This window comes from Syngnathus typhle, linkage group LG17, assembly GCF_033458585.1.
Source record: "Syngnathus typhle isolate RoL2023-S1 ecotype Sweden linkage group LG17, RoL_Styp_1.0, whole genome shotgun sequence".
NCBI lineage: Eukaryota > Metazoa > Chordata > Actinopteri > Syngnathiformes > Syngnathidae > Syngnathus > Syngnathus typhle.
In genome coordinates this window covers 10,104,532-10,124,478 of record NC_083754.1, presented here as the reverse complement: position 1 = coordinate 10,124,478, position 19,947 = coordinate 10,104,532, and the positions used below count along the sequence as shown (strand labels likewise).

At 44.3% G+C, this 19,947-nt stretch overlaps 1 protein-coding gene across 2 annotated transcripts in view; it reads right to left on the bottom strand.

Annotated features, from left to right (window-relative positions):
* Window positions 1-76: 76 nt before the first annotated feature.
* The window catches only part of pam16 (presequence translocase associated motor 16), a 29,664-nt gene continuing 9,793 nt past the window's right edge, over window positions 77-19,947 (bottom strand). Inside the window, exons 2-5 of one of the 2 annotated variants that reach the window (XM_061303617.1) lie at window positions 3,677-3,761; window positions 2,659-2,795; window positions 2,347-2,412; window positions 77-2,122 (exon numbers count right to left, since the gene is read on the bottom strand). In XM_061303617.1, the coding sequence (XP_061159601.1) occupies window positions 2,033-2,122; window positions 2,347-2,412; window positions 2,659-2,795; window positions 3,677-3,761 (378 nt within the window). In that variant the 3' untranslated portion in view covers window positions 77-2,032. The other variant, XM_061303616.1, reaches the window with a different exon arrangement.

Genomic DNA, 19,947 nt, shown 5'->3' with positions numbered 1-19,947 from the left:
TCTGATACGAGAGCATTGCGTTCGTATGGAGCGTGTTTGAAGTGAACAGCAGAGACAAAAGGAACAAGGCAAAGTGTTGTGAAATAAAATATTACCTGTAATACACATTTTGTTATTTGCTGATTGTATTAAACTATCACATTTATTGTCAGTCAAGAAGAGGACTATTCGCATCGGATCTATAGTGCCCATGCGCAGTGATACTGCCCCCGTATGACGTCCAGTCCGCGATGGAGATTAAAAAACAAACAATATTTGACAATAACACAGGTTTCTGTTCCTATCTTTGGTAATGTCACCCTGTCTTTTTATTCCACGTCTTTGTCGGTCAGTCCTATTGTTGGTTTTGTTAGAGAGTTATGTGAGTTTACCAAGTCTGTGTTTTGAGTTCCTCCAATGAACCCTGGTCCAAGCTGCACTTGGTCGCCCTGCTCCTTTCCACACTCCGTGACAAGATTTTCTTCAAAAATTGTTGTACCATGATTTTCTTACCAAAAAATAAAATAAAAAATTTAAAAAAATTGTACCCATGTATAATGCGCACCCCAGATTTTAGGACAATAAATTAGTTAAATTTTGCGCATTATACATGGAAAAAAACGGTATGCGTTCCCTCTAGTGGCAGGAGGCCAGAAGCGCAGTTATGCGTTCCCTCTAGTGCCAACCAGTCAGAGACTAAGAGCCACATTTTTTACTGTGTCATCGCAAAGAGCCACATCATACACATGAGCACACATGAACCCCCCCCCACACCCACACACACTGCTCAGCCAAATTTATTGTGTGACATTATTATGTCACGCACTAACATAATGACAAATTGACTCCTACAGTACTAAAACCACAGACCAAAGACCACATTTTCAACAATGAACATTGTGTGCATTGTCTCACACAGACAAACTCTCAGTTCAACAAATTCCACAAATAAAAACATAATACGTGTTTTCACTTACAGACCATTCGTTTTAGTTTGTCGTTTTCAGGAGACAAGATTTCAATAACATCACTGAGGCATATTTTAACGAACTCCACTTCATTGTATGGCTTTTTAGCCCGTGCAATGTTCCAAGCCAGTTGAAACAATGCAAGTGTGACAGTCTCTGAGTGCTTCGTAATTTTTTTGAAAAACTACCTATTTTTCTGTCTGACTTTTCAAAGTCTCCAAACTTGTGCTTGCGAAATTCAGTCCCTTTCGCAAAGTCCTTATCGATATTGGCATGAAGTGAGCTGAAGTGGCGCTGACTATTTGAAGCTTTTAAATGCGCCAATGACGTCCGACATATCAGGCAGAATGGCTTGCCATCATAGCGTTCAACAAAAAACAACTTTAACTCTGTTTAAAAACGTCCTGTGTTCATCATCATTTATTCGTTTAGCTGTGCATTTTTTCCTTGCCATTTTGGCGTCTGGACCTAATGGGCCCCCGTAGTCACATTCGCCATTCATTAAAAAGCCAGCAAAACCAATCGCTCTATTTGTCCCTCCTCCTTTGCGGGATTTCACCTCACGCGCATGCGCGTTTGACCAAAATACCATATTGAACTCAAGCGAAGCAAATACGCACGAAAAATAAACACAAATGTTGATATGAACGTAAAAGAGCCGCATGAAACCAGCCAAAGAGCCGCATGCGGCTCGCGAGCAGCGGGTTGGCCACCGCTGCTCTCGTGGCAGGAGGGCAGAAGAGAAGTTACGCACTCCCTCTAGATGAGCATCAGCCATTTGAACAAACCGGAGATGTCTGAGAAAAGACTGGCTGCCTCCAAAGTAAATTGCATGACGGTAATCGATCCGAGATTAAATCAAGGCATGGATGACTCTGTGAAAAGGCTGCCGTGTACTAAAAGACTCGCCCGCCCGTCAACAACAACAAATCAAAATGGCTGTCTAATTTAACACTTTTGGTGAACAGCGGCCGCCGAGGACTTCAAACCAATGAGAGGAGCGGTAGAGAAAGGCTGACATTTACTGGGGTATAATTTACAGAGGAAACGGGGGGTGGGGGGGGTCATGGTTGCTCTTTTGTACTTCAAGTTTCCATGCTGTGCTGCGATTGATGCTTTTGTTGTTGCGCTTTGATATTTAGTTCCTCGTCCAGACGCTCTTTAGCCCGCACCACCTGCACAGAGACAGAAAGTCAAAATGGACTGACACTAAGGACGCTCGCAAATACAATTAGATGGGGGGGGGGGGGGGGGGTCGCTTTGGACCGAGGGAGTTATTCCTACTGATTGGTCTTCAAGTATTGCTTCAGCTTTCCCAAACATTACACGTTGTCATGTTTGCATTTGCGAACTTGCGGCTCACCACAGGAACAGAGAAAAGTGTCTCAAGTAGACTTACTTTTGATTGTAGGTAAAATGAACCGCCCATAGACTTGTCATTGACTTTGAAGAGATGCTCGTAGTTCTGGAACGGAAAGCAAACAAATAATTGGCAGCGTGAGAGAGATTCAATACTAAGAAACGGATAGGATTCATTTATCTTTTTTAATCTTCCCAAAGGTGGTTGAATGCGTTGAATACATTTCAAAAAGTGGCACTTGGGTGCAGGGCAAGTTGTAAGTGAAAGGAAAATGCAGGTTAAGCATTATTTGGCTTGCTGTGTCCAAACGTTGACATTACAGATCCCGTTAGTGTCACTTTTTTTCCTGACCTTCTGGATTTCTTCTGGCTCGAGCTTGGAGACGTTGAGGATCTGCTGAGCTTCTTGTAAACTCATCCCGGAGATGCCGGTGGCGGCGGCAGAATGCTGACCAGCACTGCTTCGTGCTCGTGCTGCCGCTTGACTCGCTGCAAAGAAGGAGAGGCATGCCATTTTCATAACAACTAGGGGATTAGTATTTCTTTTAGAAACCACTTTAGCACAATCCGGGGCAGCACTGAAGCACAGCTTGATTGGTACATCTGCCTCAAAGCTTGGGGTTCAAGCTCACTATGTCACTCACGAGGCTGGTAACCTTGTTTTGGTGCAGCTGAGGAGAATTCGAATTCCGACTCTAGTTTTCAGCCATTTAAACTCAAAGTCAAAGTCTGCTTTATTGTCAATCTCTTCACATGTCAAGACACACAAAGAAACCGAAATTACGTTTCCTCTATCCCACGGTGACGAGACACAGCGCACGATAGACATACAAGTAAACGACACAAAATAAAAACAAGAAGGCACAAATAATAAATAAGAGTGATGAATAAATAATAAATAAACAAATAACCCAATAAATAAGAGGAGAAAAAAATGGAGCAAGTGTGCATACACACTTGTCTTGACAGATATTAGGAGGAGGCCTTGACTTTGATTTACAAGAAATCTAGAGCTGGGTCTCTTCCACAAAGCAGTGGAAAAGAATGCCACATTTGCATAAAATATCGTAAATGTAAAACAGGTGACGTCATGAATGGAAAAGAGGCCCAATGACGGGGAACACCCATGGGGAACATCCGCGATATGTCAGGGTGGATCTGACCAGTGAAAGGCGGGGTATTGGTTGGGGAATTTAATGCTAAAGCAGGAGAGTCCACTGAAGAGGATGGTGTGTGAGATGGTGTCAAAAACGTGACCAACACAGAGGGGGGTTTATTGGGGTTTTGAGTTACTATTTCAAAGGAGAAATCGATATACAAAACAAAAACTGTGTTTAAAGTGGCACAAATATGTCAAAGACGAAGCTTACCTGCATATTCTTGCCGTAGAGCTCGAGCGAAAGCACGGCCGACCACCTGAACCCCCATCACGATGACTTGTGCTAAATACTTGGCCTAGAGAAAGACAACAAAACAATAAACACGTAGCAGGCACAAGTAAGCACTTTGGATGTCGCTTTTATGACTGACTGACATTTTTGCAAACTAATCGCTCAATAAGTAGGACAACAAACCACCTAATAAAAACGCCCGAAAGACGATGGGCTGTTACATTCCACATGCTGACGACGTCTGACATCGTCACAACACATTACGGACACGACAACTAATCTCGAATGCGGCAACTTGTCCTTCAGTAAGGTGACCAGACGTCCTCTTTTTCCCCAACATGTCCTATTTCTGAGACCTAGAAAAATGACCAGGGTGGGGGGAGTTCGAAATCATTCGGGATTTTGTTCGACTGCCTCAAACATAATACATGTACAGTACATTGTCAATAGAATTGCCACTCCGGTGTCTCCATGTGTCTATCGTTCACAAATAAGTTGCTAACATAACAAGTAAGGTGGACAAACATTTTGACTTGCGGGCCGAATTGGCTTCTAAATTTTAACAGGGGGGCTGAACCAGGAGCAGATGGATCTAGTGTTTGTGTGAAGTAATATAAACGACATGTAAAGGTCATTGCATAGATCACAGGTGTCAAACTCAAGGCCCGGGGGCCAGATACGGCCCACCACATCATTTTATGTGGCCCGCGAAGACAAATTGTGCATCAAATGTGTGTTATTACTAGAATTGCAAAATGTCTTCACTTTTAATCATATTTTTTTAAAATATTTGACCAGTTTTTACTCATCTGATTTGAAAACGAGTAATTTGTCAGTTTGATTTGTAGCTTTGACTGTATATAATATAAGGTGCTCATACATAGATTTGGGTTGACAGTCATAATGGCCCTCCGAAAGAAGCTATGACTACAATGCGGCCCGTGAAAAAAATGACTTTGACACCCCTGGCATAAATGATTTTGGCCTTTAGTAGGGAAGTAAAACATGGATATTCAAAAAATGCTTTTTGAAAACAAATGCATTTATTAACAGCATTAAAACAAATATTTCACCAAAGAACTACTATCAGTGATTCTCATTAAATAAGACACTGTTATTATGAATAACAGTTTCCATCACTTCAGTGCCTGCAGGTCAGACTCATGAAAGATGTTTATCTAATGAGGTGAAATCACATCAAACGGCAAACATTCTGACCAAATACATTATCTTGAAGAATCAGTGAAAGAATATATCTAAATAAAGTACCAATATAGAAATGACTAACAAAGAAATCAAAAAGGCAACACGAACAGATTTATTGAAAATCAGAGCACAGCTTTAACTCACAAACACCTAGTGACAGAGGTGAGGAAACGGGAAACACTTCCATAAAGTCAGCCTAAAAAATTTTAAAAGTTAAGATTACCGTTTTTTTCCCATGTATAATACGCCCCCATGTATAGTACTCACCCTAAAAATGGCATGTCGATGCTGGAAAAAAGCCTGTACCCATGTATAATACGCACCCAAATTTTGACTCCTACTTAAGTCCGTAAACGTAAAATTATTTCAGAAAAAAGATCATCTTTGGGAACAACCGGATGTTATTCTGCCGGTCAGTATCACTGCGCATGCAGTAGCAAACTCGATAGCGAAGAAATATGTCAGACTCTCAACGGGATCACCAATATTTGAGTGATGTTCCAGTTATTTATCACAATTATTTATTATAATAATATATATAATATATATAATAATTATTTATTATTATTATTTAGCCTCCCTCCGCCTTCGGGTGGGGGGGACAGGTCCTGACTGTTGTTTGTGTCTATGCACCAAATGGCAGCTCAGAGTACCCACCCTTCTTGGAGTCCCTGGAGGAAGTGCTGGAGAGCGCTCCTTCTGGGGACTCCATCGTTCTACTGCGTGACTTCAATGCTCACGTGGGCAATGACAGTGAGACCTGGAGGGGCGTGATTGGAAGGAACGGCCCTCCCGATCTGAACCCGAGCGGTGTTTTATTATTAGATTTCTGTGCTCGACACGGATTTTATATAATGAACACCATGTTCAAACATAAGGGTGTCCATGTTTGCACTTGGCACCAGGACACCCTAGGCCGCAGTTCGATGATCGACTTTGTAGTCGTGTCATCGGATTTGCGGCCGCATGTTTTGGACACTCGGGCGAAGAGAGGGGCGAAGCTGTCAACTGATCACCACCTGGTGGTGGGTTGGCTCCAATGGTGGGGGAAGATGCCATTCCGACCTGGCAGACCCAAACGCTCTGTGAGGGTCTGCTGGGAACGTCTGGCGGAATCCCCTGTCAGGAAGAGCTTCAACTCCCACCTCCGGCAGAGATTTTCCCACGTCCCGGGGGAGGCGGGGGAGATTGAGTCGGAGTGGACCTTGTTCCGCACCTCCATTGTCGAGGCGGCCGACCGGAGCTGTTGCCGTAAGGTCATTGGTGCCTGTCGTGCCGGCAATCCCCGAACCCGCTGGTGGATACCGGCGGTAAAGGATGCCGTCAAGCTGAAGAAGGAGTCCTATCGGGCCGTTTTGGCCTGCGGGACTCCGGAGGCAGCTGACAGGTACCGGATGGCCAAGCGGAACGCGGCTTTGGCGGTTGCTGAGGCAAAAACCCGGACGTGGGAGGAGTTTGGCGAGGCCATGGAGAATGACTTCCGGACGGCTTTGAGGAAATTCTGGTCCAACATCCGCCGTCTCCGGAGACTCCTCGGTCGCAAGGCCCCGGGGGTGGATGAGATCCGCCCGGATTTCTTAAGTGCTCTGGATGTTGTGGGGCTGTCATGGCTGACAGATCTCTACAACATTGCGTGGACATCGGGGACAGTGCCTCTGGATTGGCAGACTGGGGTGGTGGTTCCCCTCTTTAAGAAGGAGGACCGGAGGGCGTGTTCCAATTACAGGGGAATTACACTCCTCAGCCTCCCTGGTATGGTCTATTCAGGGGTGCTGGAGAGGAGGGTCCGTCGGGAGGTCGAACCTCGGATTCAGGAGGAACAGTGTGGCTTTCGTCCTGGCCGTGGAACAGTGGACCAGCTCTTCACCCTCAGCAGGATCCTTGAGGGTTCATGGGAGGTCGCCCAACTAGTCCACATGTGTTTTGTGGACTTGGAGAAGACGTTCGACCGTGTCCCTCGGGAGGTTCTGTGGGGGGTGCTTCGGGAATACGGGGTACTGAGCCAACTGATAAGGGCGGTTCCGGTCCCTGTATCACCGATGCCAGAGTTTGGTCCGCATTTCCGGCAGTAGGTCGGATTTGTTCCCAGTGAGGGTTGGACTCCGCCAAGGCTGCCCTTTGTCACCGATTCTGTTCATAATTTTTATGGACAGAAGTTCTAGGCGCAGCCGAAGCGTTGAGGGTGTCCAGTTTGGGGACCTCAGCATCGCGTCTCTGCTTTTTGCAGACGACGTGGTGCTGTTGACTTCTTCAGGCCGTGATCTTCAGCTCTCACTGGAGCGGTTCGCAGCCAAGTGTGAAGCGGTCGGGATGAGGGTCAGCACCTCCAAATCCGAGTCCATGGTCCTCGATCGGAAAAGGGTGGAATGCCCTCTCCGGATCGGGGATGAGATCCTGCCTCAAGTGGAGGGGTTTAAGTATCTTGGGGTCTTGTTCACGAGTGAGAGGAGGATGGAGCGTGAGATCGACAGACGGATCGGTGCAGCGTCGGCAGTAATGCGGAATCTATACCGGTCCGTCGTGGTAAAGAGAGAGCTGAGCCAAAAGGAAAAGCTCTCAATTTACCGGTTGATTTACGCTCCTACCCTCACCTATGGTCACGAGCTATGGGTCGTGACCGAAAGAACGAGATCCCGGATACAAGCGGCCGAAATGAGGATGTCTGGGCTCTCCCTTAGAGATAGGGTGAGAAGTTCGGTCATGCGGGAGAGACACGGAGTAGAGTCGCTGCTCCTCCACGTTGAGAGGAGCCAGATGAGGTGGCTCGGGCATCTCATCAGGATGCCTCCTGGACGCCTCCCTGGGGAGGTGTTCCGGGCATGTCCCACCGGTAGGAGACCCGGGGACGACCCAGGACCCGCTGGAGAGACTATGTCTCTCAGCTGGCCTGGGAACGCCTTGGGATCCCCCGGGATGAGCTAGATGAAGTGGCTGGGGAGAGGGAAGCTCCTCCTGAAGCTGCTGCCCCCGCGACCCGACCCCGGATAAGCGGAAGAAGATGGATGGATGGATGAAACTGCTAATTAAACTGTGAATTAAAACTAATATGAAGAAAACTGAACTCTCGCTCTTTATATAGCTGACGTGTCTTGCGCATCCGTTCTGCGCATACTGTAATGGCGGCCTCCATATGATATATGGGGTCTGCGATGGAGATTAAAAAACAAACAATATTTGAAAATAACACACCATCAAGGATTGCATCATCGCATCAAACGGTGTCGTCAATTATGAATTTTACTGACTGTGATGGGCAGGATGGCTGAATGCGATGCGCGATTGACGTATTTTACACATCCGTTCTGCGCATACTGTCATGGCGGCCACCGTATGATATCTGGTCTGCGATGGAGATTAAAAAACAAACAATATTTGACAACAACACACCATCAAGGATTGCACCATCGCATCAAACGATGTGTCATCAATTATGAATTTTACTGACTAAGTGTTGGGCAGGATGGCTGAATGCGATGCGCGATTGACAACAAACAAGAAGAAAGGTGATTTCAAGTTTTATTTCGAGGGAGATTTTTTTCAAAAAGAATTGCCATGCATAATGCGCACCCCGGATTTTAGGACAATAAATTAGTTAAATTTTGCGTATTATACATGGAAAAAAAACGGTAGTGGAAAATAGATGATGCATCATAAACTTGCCCCTGTACTAGACTTTTTATCCGCAGTTTGTCGGTGAAAAACGTTTTGCTGAGTCTTCAAATTAGCTGTCAACCTTTGTAACCGCTCGTTCATGTGTTGACTCCTAGCGTAGTTAGCATGCTTCGTAGCAAAGTGATGGCTAATGAAGGAATGGGGTCGAAATACAAAAAGTCCTGCCTAGCTACAAAAACAGATATGCTCAAACCTCATTGAATAAAGTACATAAACAGAAAAGTATATTCACATATTAAATAAATAAAATAAACATTTTAAGCATATAATTATACTTACACACCAATAACTAGATATTTTTGATAGGTGGTAATGACAAAGGTTTTTTACGACTTTATGATCTGATATATATTTCTGAGCACATTGAAATAAATGTTTTTTGATATATTGCCTAAATAGCTTAATGACCCTTAAGGAACTGTGTAATGCATGCCTGATGATTTTTCTCTAAATCATGGACACGGCCATAGTTGTCTTGACCGTTCAGTACTTGATTATATCTTGTGTTTTGACTATGTGTTTTGACTAAACGTCATATGTCGCCTAATGCGAGACGCGAGCTTTTCGATTACGACTGAACGCTCTGCACAGAGGGAAATATTATGCCTAACAAAGAAAATATATGGTTGGAGGCAGGGCTGTGGACTCGGTCGGACTCGGTCATTTTTGCCCGACTTGGTGCTGATTTTGACCGAGTCCACCGACTCCGACAATAAAAAAAATACGTTCAATTTTATTTTCATCATGCTGCTGAGAATGCGCGTAGGAATACTGTCCACAGCCCTGCTTGCTTGTTATGAAGACAAATTTAGTAGTTGCGTGCGCGCCCGCACCTGCCTGCCTGCGTGCGTGTACGTACAAGACCCACAATGCCCCGCGCGCAGCCAAGATGGAAGAACCCGGGAGCAGCGGGAGAACAATGTTTTGCCTCTAGATTTGGGGGGGAAAAGGAGCGTAAGTTACGATCAACGTGGCCACGTTGAGTTGCACTTAGGCTAATGTTTACATTATGTACCAATGTCAAGGACGATTATGTCACCCATCTTATATCATTGATGTGTTTCGATAGTTGTGGGGTCGTCACTAATTATTTGTGTTTAGATCAGTGCTTCTCAATTATTTTCTGTTACGCCCCCCCTAGCAAGAGGAAAACTATTCACGCCCCCCCTCCCCACCGTGACTATCCTAACTTGTCTTGTAAGTCGTAAAATGTTGCACTGTCGCAAACGTGACAGAAGTAACAATGAGAGCGCCACTGCCCCCTGCTGTAGTAAACGCGCAATTACACTTTATTCTAGTACTGCCAAAAAAAAAGCCTGTTCCCCAGGGTCACACGCGCCCCCCCAGGAATAGCACCGCGCCCCCCAAGGGGGGCGCGCCCCACTATTTGAGAAGCACTGGTTTAGATAAATGTCTGAGCTATAATGGTGTAATTAATGATTAAAACTTGAATGTCACATGAATTAACAGAAAAAAATGGACAGCCGGACTCGGACTCGTGGTCAAGAGGCCGGACTCGGAGCCAAAATCTGACCGAGTCCACAGCCCTGGTTGGAAGCATGATTAAACTAAGAATATAATTACGTAAGCAAAGACATGGAGTATCAAAAGAACAAACTTTGCATAGTCAGGGAACATTAATAGATTAATGACGTCACAGCCAAAAAGCTCACATAATTTTGTACAAAATGACAAAATTGAAAGAATGACGAATGGATGAGGTGCGACAGTATATGTGCAAGGATGGAGGAGAATGTTTACAGGAAGGTCACTTGGAGATAAAGGCAGGCAGGTGCCAGAGGGAGTCGGCCAAGGACTCTGCCAAAGATGATCGCCAAGGCCGAAAAGACGGGATGGGAGACAACAGCCCCCACACACACCGAATCGCCCATAATCAGCACCCACTCCCATTGAATCAAACTCTACTGCAAACTTGCCCCACCCCAATGACTCATCACCCATCAAACTCGCCCCACACCAGCCTGTGCAACTGAATATAAGCTGACCAAAGAACCTTGAACGTTGCCTTTTCTGAATGGAGACTGTCAGGGTTTTCCAAACTATCTTGATCGTATGATTATGTTGGAATGTATGTAACCAGTAATAAATAAGATAGCTACATTAGTCTTATGCTTATGTTGGTGCGTAACCAGTAATAAATAACCTAGCTTGTCCCATCCTACACAACGTCGTAAAACATTCCCTTGCTATGTTTTGACTAGAGGTCAAGAGCTCTCTGTTCTGTATCCAGTCTACTCTCACCCCCACCCTGTTTCTCTTTGTTGCTCTTGTGGGAGGCCAGAGTCAGACGTCATTCGATCATTGCTGTACGCACAGTGACGAATGGACTCTCCGTCTGCAGGTGCCCGAAAAGACTTAATTGTCTCCCATGTGGTTCTTGCAAAATAACCACCACTCTAACATTTTGGTGCCGAAACCCGGGACCCTCATACCCGCCATCTGGCTGACGGAGGAGGACGTGCTGCATTGTCGACAAGCCAGCGTCCATTAGGAGGACCTGGAAAAGAAAGTCCTGGGAAGAGAACTTCTTCGCTGGGCCAGCATCTTAAGTCTGCCTTCGTCTGACAGAGGTGGATTGACGGGACCCGGCAGTGCAGCGAACCAGGGGACACTATGTTAAAGAAAAAGAAAAAAAAAAAGCGCTGATACGGCTTTGGTTTGTCCGAACTATGAGATACGGCTTTGGTTTGTCCGAGCTATGAAACGCGTAAAAAATTAAATATTATATATATATACGGCAGCTATATCTGGGGACTTGCGGTAAAAGTTTTTCTTCGCTTGATTTCATTTGTGTGGCGAGCTCCATCTAGTGTTGAAACTGAGAAGTGAGCTCAAGCTTCTTGTGCGGGCCATATTCAATTATGTTTTCAGAATTTGCTGCGGGCCAATAAAAACTGGTCCGCGGGCTGCAGTTGGCCCGCGGGCCGTAGTTTGGACACCCCTGATCTAAATGAAGATACAACGATCTTCTTCCAAAGTTCCCAAAGGGGAGAGGAAGAGTTAGAGACCAACAAGGCCGAAGGCCACCATATAATTCAAAACCCCCATCAGATTCTGACAACTGTTGTTACTGTGGAAAACGTGGACACTGGTCAAGAGAGTGTTTTAGAAAAAAGAAAAAAAAAGCGGTGCCAGTCAAGGGCAGAGGAAGAGGCAGAGGAAAAGTCACATTTACACCATGACAAGCTTCCTCTCCTTTGACCCCTCATGCTAATACAGAGAAAGAAAGAATAGATGCCCATATGACAGCAAAACATGTCATTGTCGGATTATTGCAGTGCTTCTCAATTATTTTCTGTTACGCCTCCCCTAGCAAGAAGAAAACTATTCGCGCCCCCCACTCCCCACCGTGACTATCTATCTCTGCATAACATTTTATCCTTATTAACATTAAAGAAAAAAAGAAAGACATATGGTCAAACTTACAAAGAATAACAATCAAATCGTGTTTTAAGTCTGCAACAGAAAAGATTTTAAGTGCATCAATGCCTGAAATTAAGAATAAATAAAACCTTGTTTAAACTGTAAACATGTTTGACCAACTAATTGCACCATTGCAAAATTAAATCAAATCAATAAATAGTATTTAATAATTATAATAACTAATAAATTACAAAAACTAAAAAAAAAAAAATTGTCCTAAAATCTGGGGTGCGCATTATACATGGGTACAAAAAAAAAGATTTTTCTTTTCTTTTTTTTTTTAAATCCGGATATCATACGGAGGCCGCCATTACAGATGCGCTTTCTTCTCTGCTGTTCACTTCAAACACGCTCCTTACGAACACAATGCTCTCATATCAGACGCTTGCTAGATCACCTGCTCGTTTGCTGTCACAATGTACCCTACACAAATCCGAAACTCTTCTTCGCTATTGAGTATGCTAGCGCATGCGCAGTGATACTGACCGGCAGAATAACATCCGGTTGTTCCCAAAGCTGATCTTTTTTCTGAAATAATTTTACGTTCACGGACTTAAGTAGGAGTCAAAGTGTGGGTGCGTATTATACATGGGTACAGGCTTTTTTCCAGCATCAACATGCCATTTTTAGGGTGCGTATTATACATGGGGGCGCATTATACATGGAAAAAAACGGTATTTATATTCAGTTCAGCAACATTAACTCAGGAGCACAATATATAAAACACTTGAACCTACAAAACAAGGTGAATTAAACAATTTGTGCTCTTTTTTTCTTTCTTTTTTTCATCAAAATGAGGAGGAAGTCATGTTTAATGGCTACAATGAGCACGTTTTGCAGTGCACAGCTTTTCGAAGCGAGGTTCGAAGCATGATAGTGCAACTCAGCTCCTGCTCAATGTTTAGCTGGGACCTGTACTTTGTCTTCAGTGCAGCAACAGCAGAGAACCACAAAGGTAAGATGTTGCAAAAGGAAGCAGAATGCTCATAGCTTTCTCCCCTAAGAGTGGATACTGCCTCTCTACACTCAGCCAGAATGCACTGAGTGTCTGTGATGTAAACCTCAGGCTCAATGTGGAGTCAGACGTCATGTCAATGAACTGCTCCTCTTCTGCAGAGCTGAAACCAGTTGGAGCTGGTGCACTGAAAGGGTCTCTCACCCAGTCATACTGGGAACTGTTTTCAGGGAAGTACTTTTTAAAGAATTCCAACAGTGAAGAAATGTGCTGCTTAATATGTGGAATCACTGAGGTAGCATCATAGTCATTGGTGTCCACAAATTCATGCAGGTTCTCAAATGAATCGATGTTTCCTTCATCAAGTTGCCTGCCCCACATTGCAAGCTTTCGGGTGAAAGAACTAATCTTGTCTGTGACCTGAGGGAGGTGTTTATCTTTCCCCTGAAGCTGCAGATTCAGTTCATTTAGCTTTTCAAATATGTCACTCAGGTAGGCCAGTTTTCCCAGGAACTTCTCATCACAACATTTTTCTGCCACTTCATACTTGTGCTCCTGCTCCAAAAACACTCTTATTTGCTCTCTGAGCTCAAAAACTCGGGACAAGACTTTTCCTCGTGACAACCACCTTGCTTCACTGTGATAGAGCACAGCTTGATGTTCAGCTCCCATCTCCTCACAGATGGCAGAGAAGACTCTTGTTTTTAGTGGTCTGGTCTTTATAAAATTGACTACACCTATGATGTCAGTCATAACCTCACTTAATTCAGGGGAAAGTTGCCTGGTTGCAAGTGCTTCTCTGTGTATAATACAGTGTGTCCACTCAGCATGAGTTGAGGCTGTCTTGATGAGTGCCCGAAGTCCTTTTCTCTTCGGTGCCATGGTTTGTGCACCATCACTGCAAACACCAATGCAGTTCTCCCACTTTAGCCCATTCTCAGTCAAAAAGGAGTCCAGAATTTTGAAGAGCTCTTCAGCTGTGGCTCTGTCTCGGACATATTTACAAAGAAGTAGATCCTCACACAGGGAGTTTGACAAGTCAAAACGTACATAAGCAATAAACAGACAGTCTTTGTTGCTGTCAGTTGCTTCATCAAACTGTAAGGCAAAACGTTTGTCTTTGAGTTTCTCTACCAGCTGTTCTTGAAGATCGTTAGCGATGTCATCTATACGTCTGGCGACAGTGTCATTGGACAGAGGGATAGTTTTTAGTTTTGCTGCACTGGCGTCGTCCAGCATGACAGAGACCATGTCTAATGCTGCAGGCAGTATTAGCTCCTCTGCTATGGTGTGGGGCTTTTTGCACTGCACGATTTGGTACGCCACCTTATATGATGCTAACAGCGCTCGATGGTTTACTGAAGTAGCCTTCACAAAACGGCATGACTGCTGGCCATATTCAGCACGTTTTCGCTGAAAAAACTCAAGTGGCTTATCGGCGTCATCGGGGTGTAACGTATTTAAGTGACGCGCCAATTTATTTGGCTTCATGCTGTCCGCTGCGAGCATTTTTAGACACAGCACACATCGGTCTTTCCTCTTCTCCAACTGTACTCACACTGAAGCCAAGCGCTAAATACGCTTCGTCGTATTTCCTCGTCTTAGCTTTCGCCTGACTTTCTTTTGTTTCATTATCTTTGTTTCTCTCCGATTTTCTTTTCATCCCTGTTAAAAACTTTTTCATGTTGGTGGTTATGTTGAATAACGGAGGCTATAGACGGGACGCAGTCGGAGCTTTCTGTTGATTCAACACTGCTAACCAAGGCAAACCTGTTGTCTTGTAAATTGTAAAATGTTGCAGTGTCGCAAACGTGACAGAAGTAACAATGAGAGCGCCACTGCCGCCTACTGTAGTAAATGCGCAATTACACTTTATTCTAGTACTGCCAAAAAAAAGCCTGTTCCCCAGGGTCACACGCGCCCCCCCAGGTATAGCACCGCGCCCCCTTGAGAAGCACTGGATTATTGGAACATTCTTTGGATTATTAGCGCTCCTGTCCATACAAGAAGTATGACAATGCTGTTTGTATCCCCGACGACAAATTACCAGAGATCAAATTGTGTGGTAACACTAACGTTAAAATTTGCAAATAAAGTGGTAATTAAATGCAACTTGCTTCTAGAAGATAAATGAAAGATTAGAATGTGCTGTCCTCGTGTGCGTGGGAGGGACCAGCTCATGATCGACCACAGGAAATGGCCAGCCTGTGACGAATCATTGGTGCTGGGACCTACCTTACGCACGCAAGAGCTGTGCATGTGTTAAAATGATGAAGATTGGCTAAACCTTTAGTGTAAAGAAATTTGCTATACTGTGGTATATCCAATTTGCACCGCAGAACAGAAGCAATTTGGAAAGATAAAAATGAGAGGAAAAGAGAGAAATGTGTTTGCGAGCAGAAATTGATCCACACTAGTGCATGTTAAGTGTCGAGCCCTCATGAGAAATTTGAAAGAAAAACAACAGAACATGCTTTCAGGAAATGGAAGAAACAAAATTGTGAATTTAAGACATTGCAATGCTACATTTAATAGAAATAATTGATTGGTGGTGTTATAAAATTATACAAACTTCTATATGCAAACTAAATCTGAGCGATTGAGTTCTTCAAATTTAAAAACAAAGAGAAAATTCAGATTAATTTGCCAGTAGATTTTTGAGTTGATTTTATTTTGGATTGGTGGATTGTTCTATCAAAGTCAAAAAGTAAAAGTCTGCTTTATTGTCAACATCTTCACAATTGTGAGTTCCTCCACTTCTCACTGTCTTTTCTCGTCCCCGAGGATGTCAAAAAGTCAAAGTCAAAGTCTGCTTTATTGTCAACATCTTCACATGCCGAGACACACAAAGAGATCGAAATTACTTTTTCCCTATCCCACGGTGACAAGACATATTACACGATAGACATACAAGTAAACGACGCAATATAAAAAACAAGAAGGCACAAACAATAAATAATAAGAGTAACAATAAATAATAAATAAATAGATAACACAACGAATAAAAGCCAGTGTGCATACAGACAGTAAAAGTACGGGACGCTACGCAGAACGGGGAAGCGAGTTCAGGATCCTGACAGCCTGCCTGACAGCCTGGAGTATGAAGCTGTTTGAGAGTCTGGTGGTGCGGGAGCGCAGGCTTCTGTACCTCTTCCCAGAGGGCAGAAGCTCGAACAAAGAGTGAGCGGGGTGACTCACATCACTCACAATCGTGGTCGCCTTGCGGGTGAGATGGGAGGCGTAAATGTCCTTCAAGGAGGGGAGCGAAGCACCAATGATCTTACCAAGCCGTGTACACTATGCGCTGCAGGGCCTTCAAGTTGTAGTCAGTGCAGCCGCCACCCCAAACAGCAATACAGCTGGAGAGGACGCTCTCAATGGTGCCGCGGTAAAATGTAGTCATGACGGCAGGAGGGGCGCTCGCTCGCCTGAGTTTCCGCAGGAAGTACAGCCGGCGCTGGGCTTTCTTTGTCAGTGATGTGGTGTTGGTGGACCAGGAGAGATCCTCACTGATGTGCACCCCCAGGAACCTGGCGCTGCTCACTCTCTCCATCACAGCACCGTCGATGGTCAGCGGCAGGTGTTGGGTGTGACCCTTCCGGAAGTCCACAACAATCTCCTTGGTCTTGTCGACGTTCAGCAGGAGGTTGTTGTCCCCGCACCACGTGGTCAGGAGGTCAACCTCCAGCCTGTATTGAGTCTCGTCTCCCTTGGTGATGAGACCCACCAGAGTCGTGTCGTCAGCAAACTTCACTATACGGTTGTCGCTGTAGGTTGCAGTGCAGTCATGCGTCAGGAGGGGCGGACAGGACTTAAATACAAAACACGTTACATCGATTGAGGTGACACAGGAAGAGAGGGGCGACGCGAACAGAAACTATGGCAACCTAGACACATAGCAAAACTGGGGACGAGACATGACAAATCTCCCCCGAAATAAAACTTGAAATCACCTTTCTTCTTGTTTGTTGTCAATCGCGCATCGCATTCAGCCATCCTGCCCAACACACTTAGTAAAATTCATAATTGACGACACATCGTTTGATGCGATGGTGCAATCCTTGATAGTGTGTTATTGTCAAATATTGTTTGTTTTTTAATCTCCATCGCGGACCGGACGTCATACGGAGGCCGCCATTACAGATGCGCAGAACGGATGCGCAAGACACGTCAGCTATATAAAGAGCGAGAGTTGTTTTCTTCCTATTACCGTTTTTTTCCGTGTATAGTGCGCGCCCATGTATAATACGCACCCTAAAAATGGCATGCTGATGCTGGAAAAAAAGCCTGTACCCATGTATAATACGCACCCAATTTTTATGATTTTTTTAAATTTTTTTTTTTTTTTTTTAAGTCCCAATGATCGTCACACACGCAGGGAGGCAATGGGTCCCATTTTTATAGTCTTTGGTATGGTCTTAACTAGGCTGGATGTAATTTTTTTTGTTGGCATTGATTTCTCCGACTGCCGGTAAACGCACCACCGCGCTCCGTGCGCGCACGGGACAGCAAACGAGCAGGTGATCGAGCAAGCGTCTGATACGAGAGCATTGCGGTCGCATGGAGCGTGTTTGAAGTGAACAGCAGAGAAGAAAGGAACAAGGCAAAGTGTTGTGAAATAAAATGCACAGAACGGATGCGCAAGACACGTCAGCTATATAAAGAGCGAGAGTTGTTTTCTTCCTATTAGTTTCAATTCACAGTTTAATTAGCAGTTTCAATCAGCAAATAACAAAATGCGTATTACAGGTAATATTTTATTTCACAACACTTTGCCTTGTTCCTTTGGTCTCTGCTGTTCATCCTAAAACACAAAGGCGCTCTTTAAGCAATGCGACAGTGAGCGCCCGGCGCGCTGCGGTTGCGCGACCGCACCAAATTAAGCTCCCTGCGCAGTGCGCACTGAGGTCCACTTAAATTTTAGAAAGTACATCAGGACTTTAAAAATATCTTCTAAATTTCAGCAATTATTGTCACAATAATCGACCAGCGCGGTGCAGTTGGGCGGTCGGCGGCGCGCTACGGTTGAGCGTTCTCTCTCGCGCTCTCTCTCTCGCTCTCGCACACACGCGCACACACGCAAACCGGATATCATACGGAGGCCGCCATTACAGATGCGCAGAACGGATGCGCAAGACACGTCAGCTATATAAAGAGCGAGAGTTCAGTTCTCTACCTAAATCCGTATTACAGGTAATATTTTATTTCACAACACTTTGCCTTGTTCCTTTCTTCTCTGCTGTTCACTTCAAACACGCTCCATGCGACCGCAATGCTCTCGTATCAGACGCTTGCTCGATCACCTGCTCGTTTGCTGTCCCGTGCGCGCACGGAGCGCGGTGGTGCGTTTACGGGCAGTCGGAGAAATCAACGCCAACAAAAAAAAATTACATCCAGCCTAGTTAAGACCATACCAAAGACTATAAAAATGGGACCCATTGCCTCCCTGCGTGTGTGACGATCATTGGGACTTAAAAAAAAATAAAAATAAAAAATAAAAAATTAAATTAAAAAAAAAATTAAAAAATTTTTTTGTACCCATGTATAATGCGCACCCCAGATTTTAGGACAATAAATTAGTTAAATTTTGCGCACTATACACGGAAAAAAACGGTAGTTTCAATTCACAGTTTAATTAGCAGTTTCAATCAGCAAATAACAAAATGCGTATTACAGGTCGGTCATATTTTATTTCACAACACTTTGCCTTGTTCCTTTCGTCTCTGCTGTTCACTTCAAACACGCTCCATACGACCGCAATGCTCTCGTATCAGTCGCTTGCTCGATCACCTGCTCGTTTGCCGTCTGTCACAATGTACCCTACACAAATCCGAAACATTTGTTGCGGCTCCGAGTCACGACGAGGGGCAAGTTTTGGTTTCCAAGGGTGTTTTTATTCCTCTTCAACGTCTCTCCCATACAGAGCCGCCCTTTTCACGTCCGCACACCTTTTTCACATGTGCGCACGGAGCGCGGTGGTGCCTTCACGGGCACTCGGAGAAATCAACGCCAACAAAAAAAAATACATCCAGCCTATTTACCGTTTTTTTCCGTGTATAGTGCGCAAAATTTAACAAATTTATTGTCCTAAAATCTGGGGTGCGCATTATACATGGGTACAAAAAATTTTAAATAATTTTTTTTTTTTAAAATTTTTTTTTTTTTTTTTTTTAAAGAAAGTCATGGTACAACATACGACCGCAATGCTCTCGTATCAGACGCTTGCTCGATCATCTGCTCGTTTGCTGTCTGTCACAATGTACCCTACACAAATCCGAAACATTTGTTGCGGCTCCGAGTCACGACGAGGGGCAAGTTTTGGTTTCCAAGGGTGTTTTTATTCCTCTTCAACGTCTCTCCCATTCACGTCCGCACGCCTTTTTCACATGCGCGCACGGAGCGCGGTGTTGCGTTTACGGGCAGTCGGAGAAATCAACGCCAACAAAATAAATTACATCCAGCCTAGTTAAGACCATACCAAAGACTATAAAAATGGGACCCATTGCCTCCCTGCGTGCGTGACGATCATTGGGACTTAAAAAAAAAAAAAAAAAAAAATTTTTTTTTTTTTTAAATTCATAAAAATTGGGTGCGTATTATACATGGGTACAGGATTTTTTCCAGCATCAGCATGCCATTTTTAGGGTGCGTATTATACATGGGGGCGCATTATACACGGAAAAAAACGGTAAGACCATACCAAAGACTATAAAAATGGGACCCATTGCCTCCCTGTGTGTGTGACGATCATTGTGACTTAAAAGAAAAAAAATTAAAAATTGAAAATTTTTTTTTTTTTAAAAACTGGGTGCGTATTATACATGGGTACAGGCTTTTTTCCAGCATCAACATGCCATTTTTAGGGTGCGTATTATACATGGGGGCGCATTATACATGAAAAAAAAACGGTATTTCAATTTTTTAACTGTCCATTTTTAACATTTTGCAACATTTCCTTTTTCCCTTCTAATTT